Source organism: Alosa pseudoharengus, unplaced genomic scaffold (genome assembly GCF_046254945.1).
Source record: "Alosa pseudoharengus isolate Yale_2024_CS ecotype anadromous, Long Island Sound unplaced genomic scaffold, YU_APseudo_1.1 YU_APseudo_1.1_scf_9, whole genome shotgun sequence".
Taxonomy (NCBI): Eukaryota; Metazoa; Chordata; class Actinopteri; order Clupeiformes; family Clupeidae; genus Alosa; species Alosa pseudoharengus.
Window position 1 is genome coordinate 27,904,597 of NW_027468881.1, and position 12,500 is coordinate 27,917,096.

The 12,500-nt window shown below is 46.5% G+C and overlaps 1 protein-coding gene across 4 annotated transcripts in view; it reads left to right on the plus strand.

Moving 5' to 3' along the window:
• LOC143114300 (membrane-associated guanylate kinase, WW and PDZ domain-containing protein 1-like) overlaps positions 1-12,380 on the plus strand; it is a 117,294-nt gene extending 104,914 nt beyond the window's left edge. For all 4 annotated transcript variants that reach the window (XM_076275827.1, XM_076275830.1, XM_076275828.1 and 1 more), the window contains 5 exons: positions 2,036-2,117; positions 2,937-2,991; positions 4,151-4,294; positions 5,364-5,502; positions 7,937-12,380. In XM_076275827.1, coding sequence (XP_076131942.1) covers positions 2,036-2,117; positions 2,937-2,991; positions 4,151-4,294; positions 5,364-5,502; positions 7,937-9,096 — 1,580 coding nt within the window. In that variant the 3' untranslated portion in view covers positions 9,097-12,380. The remainder of the gene's footprint in view (positions 1-2,035; positions 2,118-2,936; positions 2,992-4,150; positions 4,295-5,363; positions 5,503-7,936) is intronic.
• Positions 12,381-12,500: the final 120 nt, after the last annotated feature.

Here is a 12,500-nt window from a genome sequence, read left to right on the forward strand (position 1 = left end):
ATTATTTGTCACATACATCGCAATACTAACGTAAAGCTAATAGGCTTCAATATGAATCTTCAATCTGGGTTTTAACAGGTAAAAACATGCTTATTATGTTATGGAGTTCTGAGGCTGTGAGAGAGAGGGGCGTGTGGACCCAGGGGAGTTGTGTGGGAGCAGCGGGCTGCTGCCTCTGATGAGTGGGGTTGTCACACACACTCCTGTCTGATACCGATCTCACGCTCCAAGAGCAGGAGGTTTTAATGCACTCAGCTGGATATTTATTTCATGATGCAAAACACACACACACACACGTGCACCCCTCACATACACACACGTGTAGGGGTATGCCTCATACACACACACACACATATACACACACACACACACACACACACACACACACACACACACACACACACACACACACACACACACACACACACACACACACACACACACAAACACATCAGCACCAAGGACATGTTTTTATCAGCTTCAAGAACACAGTAAGGCTCCTGATTGGATGGGCGCAGCTTAAAATGCACCAATGGCAGTCGTCCCCGTGACTTCTCTCCGCGTTTCTCTAAAACCCTCCCCAGGGACAGTTACTGAAGCAAGTGTTGGAGAGAGAGAGAGAGAGAGAGAGAAGAAGGTAGCAGAGAAGGAGAGAAGGGAGAGAAGATGAGAGGATGCAGGAGGGGAAGAGATGAAGGAGAGGGAGAGGGAGATTGTTTAATTAAGAAGAGAGATCGGGGGAAGAGGCCTGTAAGTGCTTTGGTTAAATGGCCTGCTAAACATGGAATGACAGTGTGTTTTAAAGATTACAGTCCATGCAGCTATTTTTAACCTCCCCACCCAGGGGAATACATATACTCACTGAGCAAAGCGCACACGTGAATGCACTCGCACACACACGCACACAAAGAGACATACTGTACACACTCACACACAGGAGGTCACAGCGTTGCACACAAGCTCCACTCAGGCCCTCCAACACACTGGAATTCTAGAGGAACAGAAATGGAGTTGTATTTGCAGTCTGAGGCAGTGTGTGTGTGTGTGTGTGTGTGTGTGTGTGTGTGTGTGTGTGTGTGTGTGTGTGTGTGTGTGTGTGTGTGTGTGTGTGTGTGTGTGTGTGAGTGAGAGAGAGAGAGAGAGAGAGAGAGAGATAGAGAGAAAGAGAGAGAGAGAGAGCACTGGATGTACTGGGAGTGGGATAGTGAGTTAGTGGGATGTGGGCTCTGACCCCAGGCTGGAGGGCTGGACTAGAGGGGAAGATGAAGCTGAGCTCAGGCTGGCGCCAGCCTCCAGCAGAGCGGCTATTTCCGCTCCCAGCTCTGTACTGTACATCCACTGCATCTTCTCTCTTTCTTCTCTCTCTCTCTCTCTCATCCCTCTCTCTCTCATCCCTCTCCTCTCATCTCTCTATCAGCTGGAGGTCCTCCTCAGACAGGGGAGTTCTGTTGCTCCCACAGCTCTCTGTTGTCTGGTATGACTGCTTTTCTTCTGCTGAGGGACGCTGAGTTGGACATCATTATAAGAATGTCACATTTCCTGTTTCCTGTCCACCGTGCCTCTCAAAAATAGCAAACAAGCAGCAGGCATCTTGCATCAATCTTTTTGTTTCCTCCGTGGCTAAATTACCGTGCTAATGAGGAGCACAAGCACACGCAGATGTCTCCTCATAAGTAACCGGAGTAATAGCAAGGCGCTATCAAACATCTTATCTTATATCCAATATGGTACACAAATAATGGATAGCTGTCTATAGCCTGGTCCAGTGCAAGACCATTCGCTCTACTGAAGCTCACTCAGCCATAGAATCTCTAGAAATCTGTGCAGAAATTCATTCTGAGCAATCAGTCCTGTTGTGCGAAAAACAGCCATCTTTTTTTAGCACTTTTACCATGCTGCAAGCTCCCTGAAAAAGTCATCCAAAGTTCACCGGACCAAAAAAAAGTGACACCAAGCACTGGTGGGACTGGAGGAGGTCAAGAGTATCAGGATGGAAATGCCTAACACCACGATCTCTCTCTCCTCTCCTCTGTAGAATCCTCCAATGCCTCTCTCCTAACCAACGCTGAAAAGATTGCCACCATCACCACCACACACACACCGCAGAACGAACCTAGGTGAGTCACACACATACACATACACACACGTAGATGTTTTTTCTTAACTGGTTGGTCGCGGAGCTTGTGGTTAAAGAAAAGAATCGCCCATTTAAAATGCTACCCTATCAAATCTATGTTGGACCTTTATTTTGATAGACTTTATTTGTACAGTATGCCTGTTGCTGCCAATGGACATAGACAATGTTTATGTGACAGGTCATGTTAGACATCATTTTAGTGGTAAATACTGTATGTTCCAAACAAGTACAGGCACTTTGCACATCTTACCACATACCTCACTGTATCAGTTAGCTTGAATGCTTAAATATGGGTCGGGACTTAATGAACATGGGAAATTGAGTCCAATGCCAGACCAGTTAAGAAACACTGGTATAGTATACACACCAGTGTCTCCCACAAAATTAAATTTTATTTGTGGTGGTAGGTTTGCAGAATTAACTTGAATGCAACAGTTTTTAACAAATTAGCGCAGCGTGGTTATGATGCTAACCAGATTTAAGCACAATTTAGTACAACCTGGAACATTATTGTGTGGTGGTCAATGTTGATATTGTGGTGGGCCGCCACAAATAAGTCAATGTATGGAAAACACTGCACACACACACACACACACACACACACACACACACACATTCTCTCTCATTCTCCCTCTCTCTTCTCTCATTCTCCATCTCTCTCTTCTCTCATTCTCCATCTCTCTCTCTCTCTCCCTCTCTCTCCCTCTCTGTCTCTCCGTCTCCTCTGTATGGTAATGTGAGTAGAAAAGCTTTGTCTCCTTAATGCTTGGCCGATCATTGGACTGCTCTCTGTTTACAGGAACAACGCAAAATCCAAACAGGCTCCCCAGACAGGGCAAACACAGTCCAACCAGGTGAGCAGCCCTCAGCCCTTTATTCCCCCAGCACTGTGCACCTCACTCTATCTAGTCTATTTGTTTTCCCAGCCCTAGGAACACAGGGCTGTTGCTTGCACTGAAGTCCTCTGTGTCTCTAGTATTGATTGTGCACAAGGATGGCTGATTGTCTGTCCTGACTCTTTATCAGAGTGTGGCAAAGGTCTCTGACTGTAATGATTTTTTAACGTAAAGCAAACAGTGCAAAATGGGAGGCAGCTTGGGGAGAGCAGAATGTTTTGTTTCCATTCTCTGTTGTTGATAGCAATATTTCTTCTCGACAGGGATAGAGTATGAATCAGGGTTCACTGTTGAGCTTAATGCGTAATGCGGATCTGTTGCTGCTTGGGTGAGGGTATGGATGCTGAGATGCTGAACTCATAATGCCCATTTTAAGTCACTGGCACAGTTACTGTTGGATTACGGATTCTTTATTTTGTTAGGCCAGTGAGTTTAAGTGAGTTCAGGTGAGTGTGTTAAAGTTTAAATCTGGCCATAGGTGTCTGGTGCCCTTGTTTTGCCCTTGTGCAGTTTTCTGTAGTCCACCCTCTCGTGGAAGATCAAGTTAAATATTCATGACTTGAGGGAAAGCGGCACTGGGAATCGATTCTGGGCAAGTTTTTAGTGGGACAGCACTTAATGAGATCACAACCTCCTACAGCCACCCTCCCTCCTCTGACCAATAAAGCATGGAGATTTAAGGTTAATGCATTCAGCTATTTACACAGTCTCTTATCTACCATGGCTGTCCAGACACTTATCCGTCTCAAGATCTATTTGTTTGAAAGGATATGCATTCCCTGTCTTTGTCTGTGGTGCTTAACCTAAATGACATACTGTATCATTCCAAAGTAAATATCCAAAGGTAACGAGGTAGCTCACACATATCTTTATTGAACTGGACTCATCTATATTTCATCAGTTTAGTTTTGGCCGTGTCAACATCTGTTTACCATGAGGGTTTCCACATGGTTTTGTTTTTGCTTTATTTTGCTGTGATTGTTTATTTCAAACTCTGTTTGGCAACGGCACACTTAACCAATGTTATTATTGGCTCTTAGAGGCCTGAGGTTTGCCTGTGTCTTTGCCTGTCTTGCTGGACGGACGTGTTTAATGTTTGTCTGATGTTTTCCCCCAGGATGCGGAGTACTACTCGGTGGACCTTGAAAGAGACAGTAAAGGTTTTGGCTTCAGTCTGAGAGGGGGCCGTGAGTACAACATGGACCTGTACGTGCTGAGGCTGGCCGAGGATGGATCGGCCGTACGAAACGGCAAGATGAGGGTAAGAGCACTGACCACCAGCCATACCAGGCCACCAACACACAGCCAGCACAGAGAGAGAGACACAGTGGACTGTTTTATTTTTCGTTATTTTGGGCCAAGATACACCCATAGAAATGCCACCCCCATACTTAATATTTGTATACCATTGCACTGAACTATATATAGTAGGCTACAAAAGGCTAAACTACAGTACAAAAGAAACAGTTTAAGAACTAAAAACACGCCATCTCACTAAACAGAAATAACTGCATACTTTTGAAATGGTGTCTGAAACCTGAAATCCAAATCTTTCCAAACACTGTTACAGTAGCTCTTCTATCTAAACACTATCCTTACCACCACCATCTAATTTTCCCTGCAAAGGAATCATTTCACCTGACACTCCCAGCGATTATGAGTGAGTGAGCGGCAGGCTGAACGTGGTGAGCCGTTGCTCCTGCACCTCTCCATCTTAATCTCTGCACTCTCACCTCCTCCGTCTCTTCAGTTTTCATAAGCCCTCCGTAATAAGCCAATTAGCTGGGAATTGAACTGGGTAATAATGAGACGTGCCGAGCATCTCCCCATTAAACTCTAATGACTCTCTGTCCCTCGGTGTGTCTGTCCGCCTGCTCGTCCGCCTGCTCGCTGGAGGTGGCGGGGGGGGGGGGTGGGGGGGGGGGCAAGTTTATTAAAGGAACATGCCAACATATTAGGCAATTAGGCTATTTGCCCTCTACCCCAGAGTTAGATAGGAGGATACATACCTCTCTCCTCTCTGTGCGTGCAATAACCCAGTCTGACACCGTTAGCCTAGCTTAGCATAATTCACTGGAAGTGGGTTGCACTACATAGCTCCCTTTTAGCTATAGGCTAGCCATAGGCTAACTGGTGTTCCAGTAGATGGCAATTTGGCAAATAAGTTAATTTCCCAAAAAATTGAAGTGTTTTTTTAAGGGTAATGCTAGGTAATCAGAAAGCCTTTATGCTGGGTGGTATGTTGGTGTTGATGTTAGCATGTTTGATGAGGGGGCTGTGTGTGAGAGACTGACAGTGGGAGTGTGTGTGTGTGTGTGTGTGTCACTCAGGTGGGAGATGAGATTCTGGAGATCAACGGTGAGAGCACCAAGAATATGAAGCATTCGCGCGCCATCGAGCTCATCAAGAACGGAGGGCGTCGCGCACGCCTCGTCCTGAAGAGGGGCGATGGCTCCGTGCCCGAATATGGTGGGTCCCAATCAGCCATCACCTCTGTCTTTTGTATTTTCCTTTTCTACTCTTTCTCTTTCTCTCTTCTTCTCTCTTCCTCTTTCTTCCTCTCGTCCTCTCTGACCGTGACTGATCCGTTTCTATGTCATACTGTACTGTTTCTATCCAGTCATTCTTTCTCTCTCTCCCTCTCTCTCTATCTCTGGTCCTCTCTCTTCTTCCTGTCCTCTACAACTTCTCGATTGCTATTTTGTTCTAGCTTTTTCTGAGCGGCCTGTTATGGATGATAATTACTGTGATGATCTTCTTGATGACGCCTCGTTCTGTCATCCTCTTGTCCTCTGGAAGGCATTAACCTGGAGATTAACTGACCTGCTGTCAATGGAAGCTCAGAAGAAAGACCGACTTGTTTATGTCTTTTCTCCTAATATTTTGAGACAGTTGTCGTTTGGTTGCTTTTGTTCAATTTTACCTTTCTATTTTAGGAACACTCTCACTTCACTTTCAAGAGTAATCTGATGGTGGATTTTTTAAAACAGAACATTTTTCTCTCTGTTCTATCTATGTTGAGGATCTAAACTTTTCTCTCTGTGTTATCTCAATCTCTATCTCTTTCTCTCTCACTCTCTCTTTCTCACTCTCTCATGTTCTCTCACTGTTTCTCTTTCTTCACTGTTACTTCTCTCTCTCCATTTCTATATTCCCTTCTCTCACCCTTTTCTCTCGTTTCTCCTCTTTCCACTCCATCTGTTTTCCCGTTCCTTCTCTCTCTCTCTTGCTGGGCTTTTTTTTCCTCGTGTGTGCAGCGATGATGCCTCCACATCTCGCTTCGTGTATGAGGAATGATAAGTTGGGCGAGCCCTGCTTCTACCTGATGGGCCAAAATCAGACCACGGTTTGTAGCCCGCAGTCTTCCACCGTGACCCTCCCCTTCCCTCCTCCCCCTCTGACCCTAGCACCCCCCAAAACCCCCACCCCCACCTCCACCTCCCACCCGACCTCTGACCCCTGAGCCATCCCCAAGGAGAACCTGTTTGCTATTCCACTCCCATCCCCACCCCTCTCACCAGTGCTTTTGCCTCCATCACACCCATATGAATCCATTGGTTGCATTGTGTGGCAGTCGCAGCTGCATCCAGCCTGTGTTAAACACGCGCGAGCCCCTGAACGCCAGCTGAACATGGCATTTGTGCTCCGGCCTTTTCCTGTGTCCGAGACCTCTGTGGTCTCTTGTGCTAAAGGCCGGGTTCAGCTGAGTGTCCGAGGGTTCGTGCCTGCTTAACAAGTCGTCACTGTGCCGCGTTGGTGTATGTGGCTATGCCTTGGTGTGCCATGTGACCGAGAGCTGTTAACCCCAGAATGCACTGCATCCTGACCTTTGAACCCCACCCCCAACCCCCCACCACCCCAACCACCCACCCGCTGGAATGGATTCATGTCAACACTGCTGCTGGCATTAGTCCTCCGACAGGCCACCCCTGGTTTACAGGGTTGCCATAGAAATGCCAGAACTCCACTGCTGTAGCTGTGGCTGTGTCAATGTTTTCGTTGTTGTCGTCATTGTTGTTGCCGTCATTGTTGTGGTCGTTCTTTTATGCTCATTGTGACATTTGACATCTCAGTGTAAGTGTTCATGTGCTGTTTGTGGTTGTTGTTTCTTAAATATTATATATTGTTTATTTGGTGCCAGGCTCTTATCTTCCGCAAGAAAATCTCTTCCGACTTCATGCTATCTTAGTTAACCTAAACTAACATGACAGTAATAGACACAGTTGTACTGAGTACCTAAAAGATGTACTGTTAAACAAATATTGTACACTTACACCAAATTTTGTTTGATGTTTTGAATTAAATGTGGACACTGGTCTCAAGTAGACTACATTCTTTTAATGATAGACATACCATTATGAAATAGATATATGTTTTGGGTTGTAATGGGTAATAGTATGTAATATGTATGTTTTAAAGACATGTATGCACTCATGTGTGGCTATGCATGATGTCATGGGTATGAGTATGGCATTGGCACATTTTCTTAAAGCTTCCTTCCTCATAATCATTGGATCATTACCCTGCAAATAACTCTGCTTATAATACAAGCACATCAGCTTCCTCATGTACCAAAGTACTAACACCAAGCTGGCCTAAAGAGCTTGTTTTCACAGCCCTCTTTTGGCATGTAGCTGTTCACTCTTAGAAAGAAAGACAGTGCTGGGTAGAACCGTCTAGCATTTTCAGGAGAACTAGATTTTGTGTCACAGGTCGAACCTTTTTTGTAAAATGTTACAATAAGGATTTATGAGACTCCATCTTTTGATGAAAATGGTCTACCCAGCACTTGTAAAAAGGTTCTCCTGTAAGAGAGGTGGTGGATAACCTTTTTTTAAGCTAAGAGTGTTTCCCACTTCTGTCTAAAGTCAAGTGATTGACTTTTTTACTGCTTCCCTTGCAGACGGGCCCAATGACGGGTACCCTCCCTCACCCGGGAAAAATCTTTCGGAAGTGAGAACTCTGCCGCCAAACAGCCGATTCCACATTCCATCCGAGTCCAGCTACTCACCCGACTACCACACCCCACCACGACACATGGAGCAGTGGAGAGAGAGAGAGAGCGAGAGAGAGAGGGAGGACAGGAGGGACTACGCACGGGCCCCATCGAGCCAGCAGCAGCAGTATCAGCAGCAGCAGCAGCAGCAGCAGCATCTTCTATCTTCCCAGCACCACCCTCAGCACCACATCACCTGGAACAACCAGCAGCCACCGTCGCCACCGCCCACGGACGACCCCAAGAAGAGCAACCGCCGCAAGGTGAAGAAGTCCGAGTCGGAGAGCGGCATCGCCAAGCTCTTCAAGACACTGCGCAAGGAGGGCGGCTTCGGACGCAAGTCGTCCGAGCGGGACGGTAGCGGGACCCTGGGCCGGCGTGGCGGGCGCTCCCCCGAGAGGAAAGCCCATGGCGGGGCGCAGGCTCGCCGCGGCTCCCTGGACCGCTCGCCCACGCGCCACCGCAACTCCTCGCCGGACCGGCGCCGTGCCAAGTCCATGGACCGGCGGGCGGAGTACCGCGACCGCACGCCCGAGCGCGCGTCCGCCACCTCCTCCCGCCAGTCCAGCCACGCCCAGCTCCTGCGCCTGGCCCACACCCCCGAGCGGCCAGTGTTCTACCGGCCGCCAGGACGCGAGCCCCACACGCCCGGCCGCAGCTCGCTGCTCTCCCGGGACGCTCTCTCCACCCCGGAGCGGGCCAACAACGGCCAGGCCATGACGGCGGCGGCGAGCATGGCGAGCATGGCGGGCCGTGGACGCACCCCCGAGCGGGGCCTGAAGAACGGGAACGTGCTGCGAGACTCGGGCGGCGCCGAGCGCGACGACCCCTGGGGCCTGGGCACGCCCGAGAGACGCTACCGCTGCGAGTCCACCTCGGACAGCAGCTGCAGCAGCTACCGCGACGACCCCCCGGCCGCTCGCCTCAAGGACTACTACAGCACCAACACGCTCAAGTCCTGCGGCTCGAATGGCTACCCCGGCACCCGGGGCCCTGCCGGCCAGCCCCACGTCCCTGAGCCCAAGAGACGGCTGTACAAAGAGAACCACACCGACCTTAGCATCTGACTCCCGCCGCCAGGGGCTACTGCACTGAACTGCACTCGCTCTCTAACGCCACCTGCTGGACTACTGAGGACTACTGAGCTGTGAAACAGACCCACGAAACCACTTGACTGATGGACGTTACTGGTCGGTTTACATATGATAGCAGTTTGATACATTTGTATGGTTGACCATTTGGTTGGTTGATTGAATAATGTTGATTGATAGGTTTTCGATGTTGAAATGACTGGTGATTGCTTGGATGTTTTGCCTGATTTTGGTTGATTTTGGTGATTCATTGATTTGGAACTCCTGTGTCCCTGCTGAATTTCAGAAGTACAATCTTTTAGTTTCATTGCTTTTGTGTTTGTTTGTTGTGCTGATCAAAGAGTAAGAGATAGAGAGAGAAAGAAAGAAAGAAAGAGAGAGAATGCTGTGGACCAATACAGGAGAAAGTAAGTTATGTAGGTATGTGTGATGATTTGTATGTGTGATCAGAGAATGAGTTTTAGAAATCAGGCCTCTTTGTTTGGAAGATATCGGTATACTTAATCTTTTATTCTGATGTTAGACTTACTGATGAGTCACACATGCACCAGCCAAAAGCGTGGAATCTGGTGCTGCTGCGATTTGAGAGTGGTTTTTATCGGACTCCTGTGTGTCTCAACCCCACCCCCCACCTCCACTGCCTCCCTAGGCAGAAAATAGCACAAGCCTTGAGACACTTGAGTACATTTGATGAATGAATGAATGAATGCCTAGACTGGACGGCAGACGACTCTGGCACTGGGTCTGGCACACACGCGGCATGTCCAGGGCCTTGTCCCCTCTGGTGTTGGTCAGATCAGGGCCTTACTCCCCATGCCATTCAGCTGCCGATGGGTGTGATCGCTGCAACTGAAGGCAAAAAAAAAACACTGTAGAAAAAAAAAAAGAAAAACGAAAAAGTAAAAAAGTTAAAGTGAATGCTAACTACAATGCTACTGTTGTCGAATGAAGTAATATATTTAAAGAAACAAAATAAAAAATCCTTTGTGAAAATGTTTTATTTTCCTGAAACAAATTGACACAAAAGCAAGTAGGCTGAGGGCAAGACAGGACGTAGGCACACCAACTCTAATAAAAGTCTCTCTCCCTCAGATTTGATTTTCTAAAAAAACTATATTCAGCCGAAATCAACACAAACTTACTGGATTTCCAATTTACTTTACCATCTTCCAATACATTTCTGCTTTTGCTGATTGTTAACATGCTAATATTGCTAATACAAAGAATGAACATGGTGTCCTGCTAACACAGTATGCTAAATATACCCAGAATCGTCACACTCTAGGCTTAAAACTGGTCCAGTTCTTCAGTACTGAACGTATGTTATATGTTATCGGATACCTCTCCAGCAAGTGTTTAGGCCTGTATTTAGCATAAGATCATGGGCCTACTCTATGTCCTGTGGTAGAGATCTGATTGGTGAAAGCAAGTAGAGTGTTAATTTTGGCTGAACTGACATTTATAGTCACTTACTGATCATCAAGTCCACAATCCCCAAATCACGCAATAACATTCAACAACCTTAAATCCACCACAGATGCAGATCACTTCCATCCACAAGACAGACAGGGAGAAGATAGTTGAACAGTTTTTATCTTTTTTTATTTTTATTTGATTCTTTGTTAAGCAGAAGGCTTGTGACCCAGGAATGAAGTATATACTATAAACTCCTAAGAGACTGAAGAAATACAACATATTCCTAAGAGAGCTTGGCAGTCTGCTGTACTGGTCTAATGATTTTGTTGATGGCACAGAATAAGGAACTTTATTTGAGTATTCAGTGGTTGTAGGCCAAGGTGATACACAGCTCTTCTTTCAGTAATTGCACCTGTCTGTGAGTTCATGTTTAGTTCATATCCCTTATGAGGTCTAAGCCAATGCCTATGCTCAAAGCCACAGCAGCATCACCTGCTTGGTGGTCGCTGCAGAGACATTATCACCTCGCGCCACAGAAATTAGCACAACACACACCTCTTCAGGTTTGCTGGCTATACGGTCAGACTGGACGACTTAAACAGGCTCGCAGCTCATGTTGCTGTGTCAGTATGAGTGTGTGTGTGTGTGTGTGTGTGTGTGTGTGTGTGTGTGTGTGTGTGTGTGTGTGTGTGTGTGTGTGTGTGTGTGTGTTTGCTACTCTAGTCTTCTGTTGATTCACAGGCTGTATCACCGCTGCACCCTTTCTTTCTCTCCCCTTTTCCCAATGATGGTCCTTTGTGCTAACAGTTTGATCAAAGACCTGTCAGGAACTGCCGAAGCAATGTGGAACAGAATCAATCTGAGCCGAGCTATGTCAGAACACTGGGGCGTGACTGACGAGATGCTGTGTAGAGTTTGCGTGTGTTGTGTGTGTGTGTGTGTGTGTGTGTGTGTGTGTGTGTGTGTGTTCGTGTGCATAGGATATCTGTATCAGTGTGTTTGTTGTGGGTGTGTTTGCGTGTAAGCATGTGTGTACAGTGTACATTTGATTTCTTTCTGTGTGAACACATGACAACGCCATGTAACCAGTACCATCAGACAAAACCTGACCAACACTGAGCGTGCTCTACCGTCACTGTCGTCACCATGGTACTGTAACTACCGATTTGCGGACCATCACCTGTACAGAATTTTACTACTGTATGTAAACTATAGAAAAACCTGTGGACGACAAACTGTTGCCTTTTTTTCATGTACAGAAGAGAAGTTTATGAGAAAAAACCTCTTGCCATGAGGGATGTGATTTGTGTTTATATCTCTGAAAAATTGGGATGGGAGTGGGAGGGAGAGGGGGAATGTGATATGTAGGCTACTGTAACTCTGAATCAGATGTGCAACGGTGTTTGGAAACGGGGCAAAAAAGAGACTGTATTAGTCAATGAAGAAGCTACTGTGTGTGTGTGTGGGTTTGGATATCTCTCGATGGTTAGCCTGCCTTTGTATCATAAAAGCACTTGTTATGCAGTCTGTGTTCTTTCTGAATCATCCCTCTTGCGATGTTATCCAGACTTCACGCTCTTTCTGTGTCAAGAAAAAAAAGCAGTACCGTGTATATGGGCCAATCTTTTTTGTTTTTTTATAAAACACTATGCATATATAAATACTACATTGTTCATAGCTTTATGTAAAATCATGAGGCTATACATACCATTAGTCTAAAGTACAAGTAGATGTGGACTTACCCAGTAAAGCTTTTTTTTTGTTTTTGTTCCTTCAGATGGATCACAATGTATATGTAGCTATTAAAAAGAAGTCTGTGAATGCTATTTTTATTATCAAATAAAGTTTTCCATACAAATACACTGTAGAGGAGTTGTCCCTTCTTGAGTCCATGTGAGGTATGACAGTGAGTTTAGGGAGAATGGGATGAGAGAAGACATTCTTTTGGACAGCGATCACTGTGC